The 24,461-nt window shown below is 40.2% G+C and overlaps 3 protein-coding genes across 3 annotated transcripts; 2 read left to right on the forward strand and 1 right to left on the reverse strand.

Moving 5' to 3' along the window:
* Nucleotides 1–117: 117 nt before the first annotated feature.
* ca12 (carbonic anhydrase XII) lies at nt 118–11,697 on the reverse strand. Its single transcript, XM_025003640.2, has 9 exons — nt 10,261–11,697; nt 10,074–10,094; nt 7,265–7,444; nt 6,202–6,344; nt 4,083–4,178; nt 3,937–4,000; nt 2,318–2,475; nt 2,032–2,158; nt 118–1,547 (listed from the first exon to the last, which is right to left on the reverse strand). The coding sequence occupies exons 1-9, from the start codon at nt 10,361–10,363 to the stop codon at nt 910–912; spliced, it is 1,530 nt and encodes a 509-aa protein (XP_024859408.2). The 5' UTR covers nt 10,364–11,697; the 3' UTR covers nt 118–909.
* Nucleotides 11,679–15,070, forward strand: si:dkeyp-73b11.8 (BPTI/Kunitz domain-containing protein). The gene is made up of 6 exons (XM_017405632.3): nt 11,679–11,812; nt 12,748–12,939; nt 13,412–13,588; nt 13,678–13,722; nt 13,929–14,007; nt 14,130–15,070. Exons 1-6 carry the CDS (start codon nt 11,740–11,742, stop codon nt 14,221–14,223), a joined length of 660 nt encoding a protein of 219 aa, XP_017261121.1. The 5' UTR covers nt 11,679–11,739; the 3' UTR covers nt 14,224–15,070.
* A 1,280-nt stretch (nt 15,071–16,350) lies between these two features.
* On the forward strand, nt 16,351–24,170 carry usp3 (ubiquitin specific peptidase 3). Its single transcript, XM_017405559.3, has 15 exons — nt 16,351–16,780; nt 17,097–17,157; nt 17,839–17,976; nt 18,225–18,308; nt 18,408–18,489; nt 18,588–18,667; nt 19,476–19,589; nt 19,849–19,962; nt 20,040–20,189; nt 20,437–20,543; nt 20,744–20,824; nt 20,927–21,045; nt 21,154–21,267; nt 22,414–22,481; nt 23,100–24,170. Exons 1-15 carry the CDS (start codon nt 16,690–16,692, stop codon nt 23,518–23,520), a joined length of 1,824 nt encoding a protein of 607 aa, XP_017261048.1. The 5' UTR covers nt 16,351–16,689; the 3' UTR covers nt 23,521–24,170.
* Nucleotides 24,171–24,461: the final 291 nt, after the last annotated feature.

A 24,461-nucleotide genomic window follows, 5' to 3' on the forward strand; every position in this document is an offset into this window, starting at 1 on the left:
CCTGTCACACTGCACAGAACTACAATGTAGAAAATAATGGGTTAATTCAGGTCAAATGCAGCCATTAAAAGATAGATTTTACTGGTTCGTGTGAAAGTAAGGAAGAGATTCGTCATGTCTGATACAGATGTGATTCTTTTATTAGAAATTAGAAATATTTGCCTACTTTAAAGCACTTCATTCTTTACAGTTAAAAGAAAATACAAAATGTTATACAAAAAGTAACAGAAGATACAAAAGTTACATAAAGTAAAAAGCTTTAATTGCACTTTTACAGTGTTGGTCTGTTATTTGCTCTACTATGGATTAAAGTATTAAATGTCTTAAAGTCATCAAACTATAGAAATGAACCTGGTTTTCTGTAGAACAGTGGTTCCCAAAGCTGGGGTAAGAACCCAGTCACAAGTGGGGGTCCTGAGACGATCTCCAGAAATTAAATAAAATGTCAAAATTGCTGATGTTGCGTTAGATGGGTCACAAGTATCTGCAGCTGTTATTTCACCAATCAGAAGCTAAAACCTTTGGGAACCACTGCCATATAGGATGGTAAATGCCTAATTGCAGACATTTTGAACTACGTGTCCTCACGTACGTATACATTCATGAATTGCTACTGTCTCCCACACATAAACTTTGTACTTTTTTTGGCAATATGTTTAAAAGCACATTTCAGCCAATAATAAATGTGCAAATAAACTCAACTTCTCAGATCTCCAATTTGATTACAATTTTGTGAACAGTTTCTGATGATAAACAGTTAAACAGCTGAAAACCTTCAATAAAATAATATTAAATACATTAAACAAAGGCAGATTTCTGAAATGAGGGGCCAAAATTAGTCTTTCGTTGTGGGACACACAATTGTTGTTGGCTGCAAAAAGGACAATGCGAGCTATGTCAGGAATCTCTCTAGTCTTCCCACTCCATCGGCAAAAGCCAAGCATGTGGATAACCCTGACCGAGCCGTTTCTTTGGAACAGCGGAGGAAGAAACGGCGTGTTTTATCATCGTCCCACTTTTCTTAATAGCTGTGGAGGGCTTCTTCTGGTGCATGAAGGCTTTGGTTAGGGAGCGGTCTAACTCTGAAGCCTCGTCAGCCGGTCGTCCTCGGAGAATGTGTCTGATCGTGGGGAGCGCTAAGTCGGACTTACAGTCCAGGTAGCTTTTAAGGTTGAGCTCGGGGTAAACTGCATCTCGGAGAGACTGAACCAGCTGCTTCTCAGTGTGGGACCGCTGAAGCCGATGGAAAACTCTCTGCTCCAGTGAGCCATAACAAAGCGGGTTCTTAGCCAGCTCCGACTTTCCCACGTGGCGGTTGGTCTGGCTCTTCCTCCCGAGGGATGGATTCAGAGTTTGTTGTTTGGGTTTGGCCAGAGTTGGACTCTGCCTGTTGCTCCTGCCAGCAAGGAGCTTCTGGGAGCCACTGGGCAGGAGCTGATACAACCCTTCATCAGCCAAGTCTGCAAGGTCACCGACCAGTAGCTGCCGAACGATCCGCTTCCTCACGAGGGGAGGTGTGACCGTGAGCGTGCCCTGCAGTCCTCTGCCTGCATCGGAGACAGAGCCAATGTTGATTCAGACTGTCGGGCACTCCGTGGAACCATGTTGGGGTTTTCATCCCTGCCATGCAACACTGCTGGTAGTGCAGCAAGAGAACGAGCCGTCACATGCTAAATGCCTCTCGGGAAAGTTAATAGCGAAGGTTTCCACGTTGCCAAGTCAAAATGTGCCATGAGAAAAGTGTAGCTTTGAGAAAGAAGCACTGGGAATGAGGGAAAACATGCACATGTGTGCCACGGATTCAGATCCGGTTTCCACAATGTGGCAAGCCGGGAAACCACACGAGTGTTTCTGAGTATGTAAGAGATTTGGTTGATTTCAAGTGTCATAAAACAGTGCCAGCCAAATTCATGCAACTGATATGGAGCAAGCCAAAGCCAGCAGCACAGCCCCGAGCTCTGAAGAGGAATAAAGGCCTTTTCCACTCATGCACCAGCAATAAAGCGAGCGCGTTTGGAGTCTCGACCTTACCTTCCTTAAAAGACACCAGGACAGTCCTGCTGTCGACCAACTGCAGTTTCCTGAAGTTGCTCTGTAGTGGCATATGTGCTGAGTCCTGGGAGTTCGAGGAGAACAGGGATGTTGCCAGGGCCAGAAACTAAAAACACAAAGCAAAACAAAAGTGCACAAGTAAAGCGCAAATTTGAGGAACAAATAGCATTCAAGTGTATAAAAAAAAGAAAATCCTGTAAGTCCGTTTCACATTGGATTTCAAAAATGAAGCATCTATTAAAGGTTGCAGAAACAATTGAAGCACCTGCTTTTGGGAAATGGTCACATGATTTCTGAAAACCGTCCACAGCACGCTCGGATAGCAGGGAGGTGTCGTCAGCGAGCCGTCGTATCGATAATACTCATCCAGACGTGTAGGCAGCAGCGCTCGGATGTCGAAAGCAGGAACTTGCACTTTCTGATCTGAGGGTTAAAATGATTTAAAAAAACAAGGGTTTGACAAAAACAGACATCAAACCAAGAAGAAAATAATCAATCAGAGGCCTTGTTGCCTTAAAAACCTTTTTCATTTTGGATTGTTTTTAATTTGCCTAATAAAATTAATCTTCTTAATTTGTCATGTTTCCACTAAGATCTAAGGAACTTTGTAATTTAGTTAAGACTGCTAATGTGTTTCACTCCTGGTGGCAAAACAAAAAAATGATTTAAATGTATAAAAAAATAACATTTGATTGTTTCAGACTGGTTACACTCTAAGGCACTAAAACTGTTATTTCCTATACCCCATTTTCACAGAGGTAAGACCTCTGAGAGATCGTTGAGTGTCCAAAGAATTTACCAGATCTCTTCCTGGTTTTTCAATGAGCGCTCAGTTATCTCTGAGGTCTTCCAATGACTTCTCACTGGTCTTTACATGAACGCATGAATCTCCATGGTCTGCACCAAATTCTGACCTGATTTAAAAACAGTCTCTTAGCAGTCTGTGATCTCTCAACAAGCACTCAACTGTCCCACTAGGGATTTCTGGTGAACTTTCACAGCCAGTTTGAGTCCTGGTTCCAGACTTTCTCTCCAGTTGGTACTAGCTTTACTGATTTTTGGGCCAACCACCTGCAAGAGCTCCTCATCAGTTAAAGAAGCCCCACTTCCTCATTTTCCACCTCAGTTTTTGTATCTGCTGGCTGAAGTCACCAGCTTTGTTGTGTCAGCCAGAGGCAAATTTATCCCCTTAGTCTCCTTCTGCATCATCCTCTTATGACAAGAGAAATGACCATCTGGTTCTGGAGGAGTGCTTGGTGACAATGTAGGAGGGCACCGTGTACTGTATTAAAGTTCATCTTGGATGATTTACTTTCAGGAGACAGTTCTTTATCAACAGAAGTCAGAGAGCACCTGAATGACCTTATATTTCTACCATGTGCTTAGTGATCATACAGGTTGACTGAGGATTTCTCAATGGTCTCTCAGTGGTTTTCGTTGGTCACAGCTGGCCTCTCAGAGATCTTAGTTGGTCTCTAAGAGGACACTGTTGGTTGCACAATGAGCACTCACTGGTCTCTGCAGGGAGACATGGTTGAACGAATGCTTAAGGTCTCTCAGGGATTTTTGTTGGTCACGGCTGGTCTCTCAGAAATCTCAGTGATCTCTGCAGGGGAGGCATGGTTGCGTTTGGTCTACCAATGAATGTTCAAGGTCACTCAGAGCTCTCTGTAGATCTTCATAAAAATAACAGAAAATTGAATTTTTGGTCCCTCAACAATTGTTCAAGGATCTCTGGCGTTTTGGGGAGAGGGTTTGGAACTTTCTGAGACAACCAGCTAATTTTTCATTGCCCTCTGTCTGGCCAGGGGTCTCTGTCTTGTGGAAATAAGGTTCCAGTGAGTGAGGAGTGTTTTGAAAAATACAGTATTACGTTATACTCACCTCTGTATTTGATCCCATTGATAAACTTCAGAATGTGTTCATAGGCTGGATTAAACTCCCCGACCTTAATAGAAAGCATAGGTAGATGGTTTTACTGCAAAAAGATCAACTGTCTGTTCCAGCTCACGGATTCCATATGGACTCACATCAATCAGCACACCGAGCACAGCCAAACCATCAGATTTATCCACAGCCGTGGATATGTTGGGATACTTGTCCGCATTGTAATGTACAACATGCATCTGTGTCAGAAAGAAAACAGAAAAGAAAGAAAGAAAAATAGGGTATTTGTATGTTTTTTCGTTCTTACTACAGAACATAAATACATGCCAGGCTGAATGATGCAATAGTCATGGGATTTTTTTTTTTTTCTTCAGTGCAACACAAAGACAAGCCCGCCATTCTGGTCAAATTTAATGATATCGTAAATGTGCACTAATGTATATATTCTCACTGTTTCTGGGAAATGTTAAAGTTCTGTTCTTTCATTCCTTACAAAAAAAATAAATAAAACAACAACCTTTTAATCAGAGCTGTGGTTCTGGAGTCTGAAGAGACGTAAAAAGATGCACGCTTTTAATGCGTCCAGTAAGAAGCTCGGCTCAAACCACAGCAGCTTACATGTGGCAGCACAGTGACAGGTCGCAGCCTCCACTTACTGCGACTCACGTTGTGCAAAATGTTTGAAATAGTTTGATAGTTTCCCCTTTTGTGGGTCATCCTCCGCTTGAGCTGAAGTGCCAAAGTAAACGATTTGGTGAAAACAGCTCACGCATTAAAGAGAACAGACAGACACTCGTCTCCAAAGGTGGTTGAAAAACCACAACATATAATTGTCTGGTACTTTAATCCTTTCAAACCCTGCAGGAATAAGACACCGACATACTGGGCAGCATAATTAGGCTGACTTATGTCTGCTTTTCAGCAAGACGTGCAACGGAGCAAAAAATGTGACGCTAAAAGAGAAAAAATTTAAACAAAAACAACAAACTTATTTGGTCTAATCTTAGCAGCAGACATTTTATTTCGATGCATAAATGTTTTTTATTGTTTTTCTCATTTTTATTGTTTTTTTTTTTTTGTGGTTTAAATTGTGTTTTGCAAATGTGTCCAGTCGGTTTCAAGAATAAGGTGTAAGATGCACAATAGGCGCTTCCTGTCGTTGTTTGACAAATATGAAGCGAATGTTTGCTGCGTCATCAAGAGACTGCATCAGATGCTAAACTTTTCAGTTTCTTCACTGTGAGCTGCGTCAGCTTTAAAGGCGCTCGGTGTCTCTGAGTCCTCTGACAGTCAAACGTCTTAAATCATTTGTCTGCTGTCACCTGAAGCAGCAAATCAACACATTTATTTAACATGTGTGCGTTACTTTATCACATCACGGTGTGATGTATTATTATTGGGTGATAAAGCCAAAATCATAAACAAGGGGTGATGTTGTAACACGTTGAACTTGTGTTAATTTCAGTTTGTTTTACCCTGAAAGTGACTTTTATTAGAAGTCACCAGCTAGCTTGTGTTAACTTTAGGAATTATATGCAAATAAGCTCTCAAATTAAGCCCAAATTTAGTTCTACTTCACGATACATAATATTAAACATATCTGCGTTCTGCAGGATCAGAAAACATTTTTTTTCTTTTACAAGTTTCAAGATTAGAAAGATAAAACTCACTGCTGTATCTAAGTGAAATGAACAGTTTTATTAGTAGTTTTTTCTTACTGAATGTTTCAGGTTGTTCATATATCAGATTTTGCCATGACACTTGCTTGTTTATTAGCAGATCTCATCGAATGCAGAACTGTTCATCGGGTTGTTTGGATTTGTCACTTTAAATTCACACTAAGTGCCTCGAGTCGGTCTAAAGACGTTATGATGTGCAGGACTGTGAACAGTGCAAAGTGATCCCATTCAGCGTATGAATTTACATTTTTTGATCCTGTTCCTTTGCAGTGTGATCATCACAGTTTCATTTTTCCTCATCTCTTCTTCACTGGACTTAACCACCTGCTCTTACACGTAACCTGATGTGATGTACCGTCACACTACTTATAAATCAGTTATAATATTCTCATATATGTAAAGAATTTTGAATGAAATATGAGTTTGCAATGTAGCAGATCACAAGTAGACAGCAAAAACAGAAAAGATTCCATTAAAATGCTTTTTTGGGGGGGAAATAAACCTATGCATGACCGGAGCTCAGCTGTGAAGTTTTGAAATCCTACTTGTCGGTGAGGTCTGCTGTCCGTGTGTTGCTGTTTACCTCTGCCGCGTACTGCTTGCTGTTCACCATGTGTTCGGAACCGGCGGGCAGGCCTGAGGAGCCCCAGTGGAAGTGGAGCTGAGCTGCAGTGTAACGATGACGCAGGCTGGAGATGAACATCCGTGAGGGCAGTGATATTTGCACTGGAAAAAAAACTAATAATTAAATAAATCCCAACCCTCGTCAAAGAGCAGCCTGAGAGTCACCTCACTTCAGAGCCATCAAGAGGCATTAATTTAACCTAAAGCAAAGGAGGTCAGTCAAAGTGGTGTGACTGCATTTAATGCAGGTTTACTGGTGTATGCTGCACTTCTCATGTTCATCAGTGTGTCATGAATGCTTACGCAGGTCCAAACCTTTGTCAGCTCGTTTCAGACACACGTCACACAACAACGTGTGTCAGCTTGTGGTGCGAAGGGCCGTCACGTATGCACACATAAGCATTTGTTTGGCCTTTGCGTCCAGTCGGATGCGAACAGTTCGTTTACGCAGGTTTCTCAGGAATGAGTCACCAATGTGACTTGGCGGACGCTGCGTGCACGTTAAGCCTGACTGCCACAGACAATTTCGGCTGCATTCTGACAGGCGTTCATCAAATCAGCTCTGCAGAATCCTGCTCAATGCAAAGCGCTCGGGGCACAGGAAAATATTAGGCTGAACTATGTTTGCAAGAAAATGTATGTGTCATTAAAAATCATAATAACAAGCAAGTTAATTTCATTAAGCTGCGCCAGTCCCAGCAGAGGCAGATCAGCACCCCGTGCTCGGGTTCTTCCAGGCGAAGTTTGGAGATCTTTCTTTAAGATAATAAGAGAGTGATTACAGAAAATTACTGAGGCCGACGTAGAAGGTTGATCCTCCCTTCATTTTCTTTGTGTTGACCCAGAAATTAGCTTTCAGCATTTGTCTGTGGCCATTTCTGCTGAATACATTTTGATTTCAGGAACTTAAACGTTGGAATCGAAACATAATTGTATTTCTGCTGAGTTTCATTCGCAGTTGTGTAACTTGTGATAGGTTGACTTTTAAAATGACATATTTTTCTAAAGTCTTCGTTACTCACAAGAGTGTCCATTATTTCCAAGGGTGAGCTGCTCACTGGGCGGCAGGTTGTAGTTCTGAACCTCAATCGGACGTAAAGTGGGATCGAACCTCAGCAGCTCTGACTTGATGTCTATCGGAGACTGGAAGGCCCCCCCGCAGTACGGATAATGTTTGGACCAGTGGTGCTCGCCCTCTGGACCTGCAGAAAAACAAACAAATACAGTAAAATGTATTTATTTATTTATTTATTTTTAAATATGGCATGTCAAATATGTAAACTGTTCCAGTTTGACAAAAGGATTAACAAAATAGTTGTATAGAAAAACAGATTATTTTCTTACATAATAAGTTTTATATATATATTTGTTATGTTATGTGTTTATTTGAACACTGATATGCAATCAAAGATAAAACATTTATTTAAAAAAGTGCAAATAAATGAATAAAAAGGTTTGTTTTGGGACAAAAGAAGCATTCAGGACTTCTGCAGCCATGTTTCTGACCCCACGGGTCAATTATCTGCTGCTGCTGAGTCATGCTGTGCCACATATTGGAAAAAGGGCCACAAAGCCAAAAGAATGAGACCCAGACTGATGTTTGCAGCGAGAGTCTGTGAGAATTCAATCTCCCTCTAAATGAGAGGTTTCCATTTAGCACAAAATGCCCTAAAAATGTCCACATCTGCAGATCCAGTCCTGCAGTTTTACGGAGTGTCCTCAGCTGCATGGACGTGGCTCTGCAAACTGAATCATTGTGATTTTAAAAACGCTGAGATGACTTTTGTTGTGACTTGGTGCTATATATATAAACTGGATTAAATTGAATCTGCAAAAACCAGTGGATATGTGTTAATTCAAGGCTCAAAGATTAATCCAGGCAAATCAGCCAAGAAATGCACATTTATATATGACTTTATTTGTACTTTAATTTGAAACAAGCTACGCTTTACTTGCTTTTAGTGGTTATTTGGCAGTCAGTGGAGCATATATGCTTGTAGGTAATTCTTAAATACACACTAGAAAAATAACAAAACTAAATTTGGCAGTTTACATAGGAAGTTCTGTACACTAAATTAAAGTACAACAGACAACATCAAAGTCTCATGTTCAGATTTAGTGTTTGTCCTCTGCTGGAGGGTGAAGTGTTGATGTTTGGATCAACTGACTCAGCAGCGGTCATGTCAACAGAAAGAACTACCAGCCTCACAGACAACTGACTGCAGCAAAAAAAAAAAAAAAACACACCTCTCAGGGCTCCTAATGAAAGTGAGAACAAAACTCAAGTCCAGCGGTTATGATGAGGCCGTGAGGGGGTTTGTTGCTCGGACTATAATCTCAGTGAGGGAATTAAATATTTTAATAATGAGTTACTATTTTAAAAATTTGTGATTTTTGATAATTTAATAAGATTAAATGATAAATTCATATCATGTTTTGCACATATTTTTAAATTTATTATGTACTTCTGTTAACACATCTGTATGCGGCACAAAAAAACAGAAATTAAATTTACTAAAAGGACTTTTTATTCTAACTACAAAAATGTACATTTTCTGTGAAAAAGCAGTGTGAATGCTGATTTCTAAATGACTTCACTAAAACTTGCTGGAGAAGCTGAAACCAGCATGTTAAAGCTAAAAGAAGCAGAACAGTAGCTAAAGGCTAAACGCAGCAAAAATTTGGCTAAAAGCTAAAAGTAGCAAAATGCTACCTAAATGTAGCAAAGCTTAAAGTAACTAAAGGCTAGCCAAAAATAAGAAAAAGGTAGCTAAAAGCTAAAAGGAGCAGAATGGTGGCTAAAAGATTTCAAAGAGAACAATGTTTTTAAATGAAATAGGAGATCTCAATTTTCTACGGGGAAAATGGTTGAAAATAAATTTTTGGAAAGTATAAAATTTGCTAAATGAGCTGAACATTTTTCAATATAAATGGCTAAAATAGCACAAAGTATGTGGACATGTTTAGGTCACTAAAAATGTACAGAAAAAATTTAAAAAACTGGAAAAAACAACAGTATGAATCAGCATTCAGACAGTGAATCCCCAATCACGGTGCGAACTAAAAACAGGGTTGGTAAGTTCATTTGACCCTAAAATACCGAGCAGAGAAGAGAACGATGTGCGAGTGAAACACGATGAAGACGAGTGGAGAACAAAAACTGCACTTATTATTCTTCCATTTGCTTCACCTGCCCCAGATTTTCTGTTTCACCGTCCAGCCCCTGAATGAAGAAGCCGTGTGAGAAGCAGTGACAGGGTGAAAAGAGGTCCAAACTTTATGTAAGAGACAGAGTCATGGGTCTAGAAGTCTTTAGACCTTAAGGCATGACACAAAGACAGTCAACCACTAATGAAATGTTGTGAAGGCAGCTTGTTTCTACAATAACATGAGGTGATGGGGGGTGATGTCAGTGCTTTTCCTGCACACTTAAACACTATTTCTGTTCTTTCTTTTGGATCATGAAGCTCTGCATTTCACACTTTACCCCTGTTTTTTTCTTCATGTTTGACACATAAAAGCAATGCAAGGGCAAAAACTGACAACATTCTGTCGAAATAAATTATTTCCCACAAAGTGTTGCATCAAATGCATCCCTCACACTTTACTATTTTGCTTAAATCGCTAAAAGTTGCAAAAGTTGTCATTTAAAATGTTTTTTTCTACATTATAATGTTAGATTTTATCAGAATTTAAATATGTTATTTACCTGCTACAATAGTTTTATGAAACTAATTTCAGTTTGTTAATTATGAGACAAATTCAGACAATAAACATTGAACAAAAGTTAAAAGTGACCCGGCACAGTGAGGAAAATGATATCAGACTTACCACCGTATGTCCATTTGGCACCTGGAACAGACAGAAAAAAAATAGTTGTTCAACTAAACATTACGTTGAAAAATCTAAATTAGTAATATATGTTTGTTCAACAAACTTAAAACAAAGTTGACGATCATTTTCCCAGAGACCTCTCCATCTGCCCTGCAGAAGGATGCAGACTCTGCTTTGATCTTACCCGTCAGTGCGCTGAATGAAGTCAGCAGCAGGACGAGGCTGAGAGCACAGCTCCGACTGTGCATCTTCTCTCCCTCAGTCAAGTCACGCTGCTCTGACAGCATCTTGGAAAAAGCCTCTTTATACTATTGTTGTCGGCTTCTCTGACGTCAGAGCAACAACAGAGCTGTCAGAGGCATCAAGTCACCGGAGGGTGACGGCTGCACAGCAGGGACCAGGCAAACCCCCTCATTTCTGCTCCCACCACAGATCTGCAGACGGAGGGCTGGAGCTCGTCCCGGTGCCGGGAATGCACCGAGCTGGACTCAGTCAGGGGTTGGAGCAGGAACCTGGTACCAGCTGCTCTCCGTACTCTGATTCAACATTCACACTGTTGGTTTCCTCTTTGTTTGTTTTTTATTGTCAATATTTTCCAATATGTTTTTTTTTTCACAATCTAATATCTGCATACTTTGTGCCGTGTCACCCATTCATGCATCAAACTATTCAGGAGATGGGGGCTATGACTTCATGTTTTTTCATGTTTTCATACTTTTCAATATGTTTCCATTTATTTACCAATACATTCCCCATAGAAATACACTCAGATCTCTTCAGGTCCTTCAAAGACATTGTTCTCTTCAAACTCTGCTTCGGCAAACTGGCTCCATTAGTGTCTTCTTATGCTGCTTTTAACTTTTAGCTACTGTTTGTCTACTTTTAGCTTTTAGCTAGTCTTATGCTAGCTGAAAAATGAAAACCCTGCTGGTTTTGGTGAGCACAGCTATATGCCTGGTTTCTTCTCTAAATTCATAGTTTAATGGCAGATTACTGCTTTTGTGGCAAAACTGAAACATTTGAATTGTCCTGTTCAATGATAAAGTAATATAATAAAGTCTAATGAATCCAAATACACTCACGGACTTTTTGATTTGTTTAAACTGAACCTCAGCTTGTTCTTTTATATATATTTATATCATCCTCCTTCATAAATTATGGGAGAACTAACAATAAATGAACTATTTAGTTTTGTATTTTACCTTTTTGTTATTTGAAAGGTGTATCTTTGACTAATCATTAGACTCCTAATTGTTTCTAAAGAAGCTGTTTGTTCCTCATTTGTTCCTAACTTGTTCCCTAAATGAAAACCTTTGTGCACCATATCGTTGTTAAGTTATTCATGTTTTCATAATTATAACAATCCATTTGTACAAAATGAACTGAATCCAAACTTTAAAGGGGGAGAATATTAGTTGAACTGACAGAAAAAAAGACACTTTAGCTCTTTATGGATCTTGGTAGGTCTGATCTTGCAGACAGTAATGGAGGTAAAGCAACACAAAAAAAAAAGGGAAGCTTGACCTGCTGTCATTAACTTCTGTTTCGATCGAGAAAACCATCATCAGTGAAACGCTGTCCAAAGGTCGACTGTAAGGGCCCACTCCCGTTGTAGTTTATAACCGTCACACACTTCAGGAAGGGCAGCACGAAGACGAGCAGCATGAAGAACCTGCTGGTTTTAGGGATTGTTTTGTCAACACTCCACATCGTCTACTCACAAACAAATCCAGAAGGTGTGTATGATTATATTTCTTTTTCTTTGAGTTACACCTAAATTTAGAACCATAACGGGGTGTCACTTCATACAGATATCAGGTTTGCTTCTCGTGGGCCAACTGGTCAGCACATGAGCTCGTGTGTTGTGCAAAATTATGTTTTCTTTTTATCTTCACACAGTTCAATTCGTGCTGATTTATTGATGAAAGAAGCGGTAAAGCTTTGCTGTAAATCACTTGACTCATAGGAAGTAATGCTGCTCGACAACAGACTAATGTTTATATATTTCTCAGAGGGAAAAACAGGTCTGTTTGGAAAAAACTACACGGCTAAAAACGCTCATCTGTTTTCCCTCTGACTAGACATTATTCGTGATTTTAAACTCCTGTTGACTTGAAGCTGAAATGATGGTGTTGACGGTGGAAATGTTGTTTACATTCTCCCTGTTTTGTTTGTTTTTTTCCTGTTCGGCTGACTTGACATTTCCTACCTCTGTAATTCCAAACTTTTAAAAACTGAGATTGTTTTCTGTGGGAGCACAAAAAAAATAAAAAGGTGAACCGAAAACTAACCTGAAACTTCAAATCACCTCGCAACTAAACACTCCCCATTGTTCTCAAACTCCTGATTTTGCCATTTTATTTTTGAGTAATCAATTTCTTAGAAATAAGTAAGTGTCCCGCCAAAACCAAGAGTACATATAACTAAAAAAAAGAACAATCTGAAACCATTTCCTTTCCATGAAGGTCAAAAGGCCTGAAACTGACACTTTTTATTGCCGTCATTAAAAAAGGGAGTGGGTCTCTGGTGATGAGGTTAGTTAAACATTAATAATATGTCTGCTGATGACTCCTGCTTCAACGTGTAACATACAGAAACTGTGTAAAGGTAATTTCATCACCTTGTGTTGCAAATCAAATGTAACCTGGAGCTCCTTTCTCTCATCCTACAGCATTCTGCAAAGAACCCTCTGATGCAGGTCCTGGCACCAACTTCAGCTTTTCATTTTTTTATGATCCCTCCAAGGATGAATGCAGACCCTTCTTTTACGGAGGCGAGGGAGGAAACCGGAACCGCTTTAGGAATGAAAGAGAGTGCATAAGAGGCTGTTCCCCCAATGCAGAGTATTTTTACCCCATGGATGGTGAGAGAAAATGACTGGGGAACCTGAAGTGGTTTTCCCACCGTTATTTGTATGTGGTAAACGTGTGAAATCAACCTGGAAAGTTTGCCTAGAAGTAGCTGGAGCCAGTTTTTACAATAAGGCTTTCATTTATGCTGTTGGTGGACTTTGGAGCTTCGGCTGATAAGAGTTTTATGGCCTGAAAGACCAAAAAGCAGCTGCATGAAGCCTTCTTTAGTGCAACTGAGCTGCAAACAGGCAGCAAAATCAATAAGATTTCAGACAGGAGAACTGTTTTTTCATTGGCTCGTCATGTCAACAGGCATGAATATTGTTGAAGTTTTTAATAATCTTCACATGTAACTCATTGCTGCTGTGTTGAAGTCAGCATTCAGTGACGTCTATGCGCCACCCAGTGGTGAAAAGAAAGTTCAATCGACTGCTTAGGCTATTAAATAACGTGTAAATAACGTCGGTGTCTTCTTGTTGGCAGTAACTAAAGCTTGCCACTTTAAGCATTCCCGTGGTACGTGCAGTGGCAACTTCTTGAGATACTACTACGACTCAGCTCGCAACAAGTGCAAAAAGTTCCTCTGGACCGGATGCTTTGGAAATGGGAACAGATTTTTTGACAGCGAAAGCTGCAACGCCACCTGTGCTGGCATCCATGGTGAGCAATATATGTATTTTTTCTTTTTAAACTTATAAATCCAATTCTTATTTGTTTGTAAACAACTTACTTGTTGTTTTGGTCCTTAGATGACAGTGATGACCCTGAAGAGGACGAGCCGAACACTCCTATTGGTCAGTAGAACCGAGGTGTATTATCTACCTGACCCTCCTGACCAGCTACTTTATCTATTTCTCATTCAACTCCCCTCTTATTTTGAAAGAGACATACTAGATCCTTGTTTCGTTTCGTTTTTAAGCTTGCTCATGTTTCAGGTGATTAACAATAAAATATGTCAATTCCTCGTTGGTTAGTTAAACTTGTGTTTCCTCTTTACCAGCTATCATCTGTGTGGTTTTACTTGCCGTCATTGTTGTTGCTATAATCGTAATGGTGATCGTCCTCACAGTTCAGTCAAAGTAAGTCAGCATTTTTTTGTCTTTTTCATACATCAGTAGATCTATAAATATATATAAAACAATATGGACAATTGTAATGTAATGCTGACCTTTTCAATTATTTTATTTTTTTCTCTCTCCAGGAAGAAGAAGGGCTCAAAGAAGACAGCCAAAGACAAACATAGTGACCCCCAGACTGAAGCAGCCCTGCAGGGGAGGGGGATCGAAATGACATAAACCTCCTCAATATTGAGTTTTTACCTGCTTGCCTGTTTTTTTTTTTTCCTGTCCTGAACCCAAATCCATCATTGTTGGGACTGAGGACGAATGCAGAGTTCAACTTTTTTTACAGGGCGTTTGTCATACTTTTGCATTTTTATCTAATTTGCTTTTTTAGATATACATTTAACCTCACGTCCAAAGTAATTCTTTCATTTGTACAATTCTAACAGCTTGCTTTCAACCAATTACCTGCTATTAAGCTAAAGCGGAATCAAATGGCAAAATAAAATTAAATAAATTATCACTCAGGACAAAAAACGCAATATTTTGTAACTGAGAAATTTGCTTAATGTTTTTTTTTTTTTTTCTGGTACACAAATGTGATTCTTTTCTTTAGCATTCCCAATTGTTCAATTGTTAAAGCATTTTGCTTCTTTTTTTTCTTTTGTTCTTTTTTTTAGGCGGCTGAACGTAAAACCAACCGAAGCAACCATTCAGATTTTGTCACATTTATTCTAAAATGAGAAATATCTTTCAATGTTTACGTCCACGTTGCTGGTTGATGGGTTTTAAAATCTATGTTCAATCTGTAGAACATTCATGACCTTATTTTATGGCAAGTGTGTGACAAAAAAATCCAGCTGACCTCATTATTCAACAGAGTTGGTGCTTTAGAAAATGATCAGATGTCTTTATAATAACAACAACAATAAAACCCTCGGTGTTGTTTAACAGAATACATTACAGGACGTCTTTAAGGTGCTTTTATATACTATTTGCATTGCGGCAGGGGTAAAAAAATTTAAAGTTTTGAGGGGTTTTAGATTGACTATTCCAATAAAATATTGTTGTGTAATTTGTTCATTTTGGTATCATTCTTCCCACTGGTGACAGAAAATCTTTGCGAGTGATTCTCGTGTCTCAGTTTGTCTTTAAGGTCACTCAGGGGACACGAGATGTGTTTTTATATCAGCATGTCTGCCTTTTTTTAGACTGTGCAAAGTGCAAGGAGCTGATTCATGTCCTTAAATGTGAGTGAAAGAGGAACATTCATCTTTATTATCACACAGACAGTTCCCGTACTTGACACACCAGAACCAGCTGATTGGTGGCTTGCTTTGCAGCTCCACCTACAGAGAGCATACACATTTAGCTACAATTATTGTTAGAGAACTCGTGCCAAGTTAGGACATCTCTCTATTGCAAAATTTAAGTTTTTTGAATCCTATCTCTTTCGATAAAATATTTTTAACAGCTAGTTTGGCCATTTTGAACCGTTTCTGTTAGGCCTAAAGAAAAGCAGCAAACCTGAACCCTGCAGCAGCTTAACGAGCCATAACATTAAGACCACAGGTCTTAACAGGTTAAGTGAAAAGAATGCTGCTTATCTTCTGCCGGGAAAACCTGAATTGTTTTATTTAACTTCATTTGCATTGTTGCTTTGACAATTGCCACATCTCAATAAACTATCAGTTTTTATAAGATGCATTGTTTGTATAGGGGGTAGTTGTGCGACAAATACACACTATTCTTTTTTTTTTAGGAAATTTCTTTTAGTCTAACCACTTCTGCACACTTTATGCTATTTTAGCCACTACTGTCAAATTTTCAGCTGATTTGAAAGATGAGTGCATCGTGCAGGATATTTGCTTCATTTTTGTCTTTCTAAGCTACTTTTAGCTACTGTTCTGCCACCTTTTTGTTTGGCTTTTGGTACTTATAGCTCAACTCAGTAAACTTCAGCAAGTCGTTCAAAATTCACAGAAAATGCAATTTCTTTAGTTTTGTTTGTTGTTGTTGTTGATTTTAAAAAAAACCAATGCAACTGAATCATGTACCTACAAAGCTTATTTATGGAAAAATACATAAGTTTTAGTAAATGCTAATAAAAGCATAACAATCAGTAACCGGTATGAAAAGAACGTGAAGTTTGTATGAAAGTTAAAGTTTTTCAAGGTCGCAATGCACAGAATAATAGCGCTATGCTAGCTAGAAACAACGAACAGGAACACATCCGGTGTTGTGCGGCACAATACCGGAAGTACTGAAGCTTTTTCCTCCGTAGATTTTCATCTTTGTAGTCGCAAACAAACAGCTCTGCCGGTAGAACCTACGTCACTTCCGCTACTTCTATCCATTTGTTTGTAGCGAGCGCCAGCACTTACCTGCTGCCTTATACACCCAAAAATAGCGTTGTTATTATATCTTACGGTGTGCGAGCTGGTGGAAGCTGCCTTGGTTTTTGTTTTTGTGTAACCTCTGGCTTTGAAAAAGAAAATGCAAGTGGCGTAGCGGCTAGCGAACGCGTTGGACAGGAAAAGCAGGAAAACGTGCGCTATCGATCATAAGTAGTTAGTCAGCTAACGTTAGCCTGCTAGTTTAGGTTAATTGGCTAACTATTGTTAGCTGCCTGCGTCTCGGTGCCGTCCTGGTGCCGTTTTGTTTCGTCGTGTTGGTGGAGGCTCTCGGTTCTGCTGGCTGATGGAGTGCCCTCATCTGGGCTCAGGCGTAGGTTGTGCCTCCGGTTCCTCCAGGTTCCCTAACGGTACACCGTCGTCCTGGTGCTGCAATGGTAAGAGTCATGTTTGTTTCCCTTTCTCTCCCCTGAACGGTGATGAAAACAGAGAGGTTTCTGCGAACATGGAGATTTATTTATTTATATATTTCTTTGGATCCCAGCCTCTGATGAAACCACTGAGATTGTCATGTTTTGTGTGGGCTTGATAACACGCTTGTCGTAGGTGCAAGTAGACACAGCCGAAACCACAAGAGCAAGTGACGAATATATGAGTTATAAGCCGCCTGAAAGAGTGATGTTTCAAGGAAATGAGTCACAACACAACTCCTTTCATTGCTCTGTTTAAACAAGGTCATGTTTTTATGTTCAGTTTGCAGGTCTAATAAAAGTCCTTGGATTTGCCTTACCTGTATGATGGTCCACTGTGGGAGGTAAGTTTTCTCTTACTTGTTGGCAATTAATAATTAGTCTTCTTTGGTTCTCTGTCACCACATTTACTTTTTGGTCGAGGACAATGTAATGGCTGCAGTACATGAATAATGATTTGAGGTTGTTTTAACTATATAGCCAAAGATCAGAGGCCATCAAAATACTTTAAAAGCTTTATTTCTATGTGTCTCTATTAGGGTTTAGATCCTGCAGTAATTAGTTATCTTGTTTTTTTAACATCCAAGAGTTAGGCAAATTATGTCACTGTTGTGAAAGAATGTGCTTTCCAAACTAGTACAGCTTTTTCAATGGCAAAGTACATCAGAAAAGCACCATTTTGACTTTTTGTTTTATGACACATTTTAAAATCAACATGTTCCTTTCATTTGTGAGGTCTGGACATTTGAGGCCTTCATTGGACGTTTGTGAAGAACAGCCTCCGACCAGGAGAGAAGGCATACGTTTAATTATAAGAGTTTTCTAGTTGTGTAACCGAATTTTGGAAAATAAAAGATACAAGATCTCACAACGTTTACTATTCAATGCAGAATACTTTTAGAAATATTTCAACATGCATACAATTGATCTTTTATATTTGTAATAATTACGTTGACCATTAAATGCAGCTGTTTGTAATTTTTGGTGTTGATTTTTTGTGTTGTAAAATAATTTCTCTTTCACAGATATGTCAATGGCCATGCAAAGAAACACTTTGAAGAGAGCCAAGGCCTTGGTGTTTGTCAAAAAAAGGGCGAAAAACAGGAGAAGGATAAAAACCCTCATTCTGTCTGCATGGACTGCTGCAACCACAGCGTGTTTTGGTGAGTGTCTCTAATTACAAATTTAAATCTGCGTGGTCTGAATCACAAAGACTTAACAGTCGAGACGAGTAACTTAATGATTGGAACTAGAGTTTTATGGACATTTTAGCTTCTTTTTTCCTTGTAATAATTGGGAATGTAACTAAGAAGAAGTGTGACCTAATAGATTTGTCAATGAGTGATCCTTTCAAGGTTTTAATGTGTGTGAATAAGTTGACCGTGTATCTTATTGCTTCTGATCTTTATAGTTACAGGTGTGATGATTTTGTGGTCAACGACACCAAGCTCGGGCATGTGAAGAAGGTGAGGGAACATCTTCAGAGTTTAGAAAAGTAAGTACCGACTTCAGGAACAACGTCTTTGTGTGCTCCTAGTCTTCTCGCTTTACGCTGCCACCACGTCACTCGATGATGTTTTTAATCTTCTTACAGTTCGGTGCTTCTGGGCGACAGACAGAGGAAAAGAAAATTCCAGGAAAGCCCGGCTGGAGATGGGAAGCTGCTAAAAGACAATGTAAGTAAGACTTTTAGGTTCTGGTCTGCAACCTGAACCGTTGTTGTGCTTTTCCGTAAGACTTCAAAATCATCACACACGATCCTATCCTGTTTCAGGATGGGGTGGCTTTAGGTGCAACCGGTCTGAGGAACCTGGGCAACACCTGCTTCATGAACGCCATCCTGCAGTCCCTCAGGTGAGACTCCGCACCCAGGTCGAGTTCTGTGGGAGGCGTAGTGACTGTGCAACAGAAACCAGAAGTTCTGCCTCTGTAGACCCAGGGCCCCACATCCAGTCATCCCTTATTAATATAGTCTGGGGCACAGTCAGGGGGATTACAGGGGCTGCTTGGAAACAAGGACCAGCCAAGGACAGGTTTCCCTGCTAACACACAGGATTATTCTGGTGTGGTTAACACTTATCGGGACTGTCCGTATGAGTCTTTATTATTAAACTGTGTATTCGTTCCTTTTTTATTGTCGTGTCATGTGCAGTTTGGACAGGCGTTGTTTCTGTTGCATTACATTGTATTTAACATCTTTGGTTATTTCTCCAGTCAGCTGATAATCATTGATCCCCTTACCCATGTATGCCTCCAGTTTATAAGCTTAAAAAAACTGTATTAAGGCACAATATTTTTATTATTATTTTAGCTACTTCTGTACACAGTCTAATTGGTTTTACTAAAACTTCCCTGAAAATTGGCTTTTATTTATTGTAACAATTTGCAAAGTCAGTTTGTTTAACATTAGCTGACAATGAGCCAGCAGTGAACTATAAGTCTGTAAAGAATGATATATGACTGTCATGCAACGAAAATGACAAGAAAAAATGAAAAGAAAAAGTCAGCAAGAATTTGATAACGATTTGATTCGTTAACATAAAAATGCAAGAACTGCAGAGCTCAAATCGCCGACTTGTCGTGTTTGACTCCCTGCAGTCTCGCGTGGCGCCTGATGTCACGCGTCCCATTAATTGATGTTATCGCCCAATGTGTTTGACAGCAACATCGAGCAGTTCAGCTGCTATTTCAAGGAGCTGCCCGCGGTGGCTCTGCGCAGCGGTAAGACGGCGGGAAGACGGATGTACCACACCCGCAGCCAGGGGGACAACAGTGTGTAAGGTCCTCTTCTGCAGGAAGGAGAATTTATGGGCATATTCTTTGGCTTTCATTTCTGCAAGTATATACTGTAAGATTTTGTTTGTGACTTACTATAAAAGACAACAATATTAGAAGTTGTGAGAAGCTCCGAAACTAGGTTTATTCTGCTTAAACGGATAAACACTACACTGTAATTATAAGTTTGCAGTTTCGAAGCAGCAGTTCGATCTTTAGACTGCGCTGCCTTTGTAACCGAGTGTCTTTCTGATGAGCAGTTCTTTGGTGGAGGAGTTCAGGAAAACTCTGTGCTCCCTGTGGCAAGGAAACCAGACCGCCTTCAGTCCCGACTCCTTATTTTACACCATATGGAAAATCATGCCGAGCTTCAGGTAAATCATTGTTTCCTTTTTTTAAGCCGTTGTTGTCATTACGGTGCCGCCACAAGAGCTTTGCATGTTTCACACAGAGGCTATCAGCAGCAGGATGCCCATGAATTCATGCGTTACCTGCTAGACCACCTCCACAGGGAGCTCCAGTACAGTCGCAACGGGGCGTCTCACCCAGTCCCCCCTCAGGACGGAGGCCGAATCTCCAACGCCGAGAGCAAATGTTTCATGTGAGTCCATCTAAGCTTTGAGAGAGTTTAGTTTTTCTGGGGTTTAATTAAGATGCTTTTATCTCTCATCCCTTTTGTTGTCAGCACTAATTATATCGAATCAAATTGTCTACTTTCTTTTAAATAGCTTCTTTTAAAAGCAGCCTTGTTAAAATTAATTCTGTCTTCACAATGATGCTCTTAACAATGCTCTACTTAAAAAAAAAAAAAGTTAATAACGAACGTGTGTCGATTGATGAATTTGCAGAAACGGGCCTGCCAGCGTCGTCACATCTATTTTTGGGGGTGTGCTTCAGAATGAAGTCAACTGCCTTATATGTGGGACCGAATCCCGGAAGTTTGACCCATTTCTTGGTGAGAAAAGCCACAAACTCTACAGTTTCTTGAAGAAAAATTGTTGCTATTTTTTTGTCACGTTTTTCTGACTTTTATAAATCAGGAAAACCATTCTCGACTCGACTCCATCCTTGTTGCTCATGATGATAACATTCATAGCGGTTATATGCAGAATAACACATAAAACTGAATACATTTTCTCGTTCTCTTTGACGCAGATCTGTCTTTAGACATTCCCAGTCAGTTCAGACAAAAGAGAAGTAAGGACCAGGAGCCAGGTCCTACGTGCACTTTACGGGGTACGTTTCCTCAAGTCGCCAGGAAGAATCTATAAATATGTCTTCATATCACATTTAAAGTGCACAACAATGAAATTAAAGAGGATTCTTTGTTTTTTTTAGACTGCTTGCGCAGCTTCACCGACCTGGAAGAACTTGATGAAACAGAGCTGTATTATTGCCATAAATGTAAGAAACGCCAGAAATCAACGAAGAAGTTCTGGATCCAGAAGCTGCCAAAAGTAAGAAGATATTATTTCAGTTTATTCATTCCTAAATTTAAAAAAATACATACACGCAGCTTGGAAATATCTGGGGTTTTTTACGTTCTGTACGTTCTTAAATGGCAGGTTTTGTGTTTGCATCTAAAACGGTTCCACTGGACGGCCTTTCTGCGGAACAAGGTGGATACTTACGTGGAGTTTCCTCTGAAGGACCTGGACATGAGGGGCTACTTGCTTGAGGTGGGCTTGAAACAGAAGAAACCTGATCGCAGAAATTTACAGCCGCACATTTATTTATTTTTGTTTTTATCTTTGCAAATAATGACATAAAAGAAATCAGTGGCAGAAACTTTAGTTCAGGTCGCTATAAGAAGCAGCTGCTGTGTTGTGGACGTATAGATGATTTTAGTCTGTTTCTCTTTGTCCTCTTCTGTTGAAATATTAAACGTAAAATGAAAGGTTTGCTCAAGCGATAATTGAAACTAATGCTAATAATAAGTAAGAGGAAAAACTTCAAAACTCCACAATAAAGCGTTATAATTGGGAACCTTTTTATAGACAAGACACTGTAAAGTAACGTGAAAGTCTGACTCAAATAACTTGGTTATAAATTTAAAATATGATGCTGAGATTAAATGTCTCTACTCTAATAAGTAATCTGGATGACTCAAAAAGTTGATTATATGTAGATCCGAGCAGTTTTTTTATTCGAGAGTTTCAATAAAATCTGTTCAGTGGTTCATGAGATATGTTGCTGATGATACAAACGACCACACACACACTCAGACACACACACATGATTGCTCCGCCTTCAGTGCGAGGCGATGCTGCAACTATGCATTTAGTCAAATAAGCATGAAGCTGGAGAAAAAACTGAGAACTGCTGTCCCTCCATGAGCTAATTCTGCTAAACGAGCAGCTTCCTTTTACACGCCGCAAACACGTTCAAAATTCAAAAGCAGCACGTTAACTTGATGTCAGTGGTTGCTGCCGTCTCTGTATTGTTGTACCATCTGGAGCAAATGTTTTATTCATGACGCTGGAAGTCCGGCCAGCCGTGACAGCAACCCGCTCAGGTTTCCCGTGACCTTTTACAAGATGACACATGTTGGTACTTTTACTGCAAAAAACAAAGTAAAGTTTGGAATGTAGTTACTGTGACTGAGTGTGGATCCGGCATGAATTTTCACAACATGTTTCAGGTGGTTTGATGCTGAACCCTTTGTGGGGTTTTATATGTCTGGCGGTGAAAGTTCTCCTGTGTCCACGCATGCAAATGTCCAGCTGTGAATCCTGCAGCTTGGCAGTGTGCATAAACTCAAAAGAGCATGTTTGCCTTTTTAAAAGAAAATAAAAATCACCTCTTTCTCTTTTTAATGCTTCCAGCCAGAGAACTCATTACCAGGAAGTTGCCTGTATGACCTTGTGGCGGTCGTGGTGCATCATGGATCCGGGTGAGTAGATATTTTTGCGTCTTTCAGGCTCGACTTTATGATTTATTTAGGTGTTTTTGACAACATAAAAGTGGCCAAAGTTGCTCTAATTTCAAATGAACCCTGTTTTAGAAGCGTACGGGTGCAGCACAGAGATGGGGAAAGGAATTATTTAATGCTTTGTTGGGCTTAATCCTCGATTATAGCCTCTCTTTTGGACAATCACTGTTTTCATGTTGCAGCAAACTTGTTAGAGGGATTTTCCAAAGGTAGTAAATCTAGGAGCCAAGTCCCTACACGAAAAAGTTTAATCACAGATCTGTACTTTCTCATCTGCCTGTCAGCTCTTTTGACTCATTCTGTTAGCGTTTAAACACTTCGGCTCCTGTTTTTTTGTTTTCTTGGTCGTAAACTTTGTCAGCAGCTGAGGTTCAGTCACATGATGATAAAACGTTGCGAGTTCTTGCAGCTGCAGACGAGCTGAAAATCAAAGCGTTGCTGTTTCAGCTTCGGCCTCTAAGTGGCAGTGTGGCTCTGCTCCCATGAAGCCGAGCGAGGCCCCTCGCGCTCCGGCACCATTAAATGAGTTCCTGTGAAAAGCCAGAAGGGACAACGTGATGTATGTGTCTGTGTTCCCAGGGTCGGATCGGGGCATTATACAGCATACGGCAGCCATGAGGGCCGCTGGTACCACTTCAATGACAGCACAGTGACTCTGACCAGCGAGGACACGGTGAGGAAGGCCAAGGCCTACATCCTCTTCTACGTGGAGAGGACCGGGCAGGTGGACGTGGACAAGATCGCCGCCGACAGCACGGCTGCAAACGCGCCCAACGCCGACGCGGCGGCAGCGGCCACAGCCGGTGTTTTGTCAGAAGTTGTATCTCAGGGCAACGTTGCCGCGGACACAGTGGCCACAGAAATGGCGTCGATGGATGGCGCAGCCGCACAAACGGATGTCTCTGCTGTAAACGAGGCCGACAGCGCGTCCGAGGAGGCGGCGACAGACAGAGATACCTCAGAGGAAGCTCTCCGAGCTTCAGAACCTGTTGCTCCGTGATCCGGTCCGGTTTCACTGCCTCATATTAGCTTGCCGCCTCGTTTTGGTTTCACCTCAGTCACATTTGTGATATGTCACGATGCTTGATTATTATAATAATTCATTTTCCCATTTTAATGTTTGCATCTGTCTTGTGTTTTACTTCTTTTTTTAAAAAATCATGTTGTTTTTGTAAGTGTCTTTTTCTCGATGTACTCCTCAGCGAGACACTTCTGTATGTAACAGATTCCATAAGTTCTTGTTTTAAAGTTTTAAAAAAGAAGAAAAAGTAAAGCTTGAGAAACCTGTTGGTTAATGTTCAATGAACTGATTTTCTGTGACAGCAGTGTCGGTGTTAAAATATCGGGCATTTCTGTTATTTTATTTACGATCTTTTCCTTTTTTTAAAAAACAAACTGTACTCTTGATTTCCAGTTGTAATGTTTAGATAAACCTTAGACTTTGATGTGCTCATTTGCACTTTTAAAAGATTTAACTACTTGAACACAAACTGTGTGAAAAGGTTTGATCATTTTCAGAAGCTTTTTTGGTCCGCGTTGAAGGCGCGGCGTCATTTAACGTTTCAAAATCGATTTTCGCAGACACGGGACCCAGCAATAACTCGTAAAGCATGTCAGCCAGTGTGTGTGAATACAAAGATGTTTTGATTCGTACGTCTATGTCTCTGCCTCCGTTGGACGTGACTCAGTCTAGATGATGACAGAAACCCAGGAGCTTCAGCGTGCACCGCTAATGGCCGCTTAAAGCTTCTCATCTGCTAGGTGCTAATGTCTTAAGTAATCTTTTAAATCCCAGAAGCTCTCTTTTAATTATCGGAGTCGGAACGATGCAGGCCACTGCCTCCTAACGGGGGGGATAATTAGTCAAAGGAAGTATAGAAAACTACAATATTCAAATGTTGAGTCCTCTCATGGTGACCCTTCATTAGGTTAAAGTGTGCT

This window comes from Kryptolebias marmoratus, linkage group LG11, assembly GCF_001649575.2.
Source record: "Kryptolebias marmoratus isolate JLee-2015 linkage group LG11, ASM164957v2, whole genome shotgun sequence".
Classification (NCBI taxonomy): Eukaryota; Metazoa; Chordata; class Actinopteri; order Cyprinodontiformes; family Rivulidae; genus Kryptolebias; species Kryptolebias marmoratus.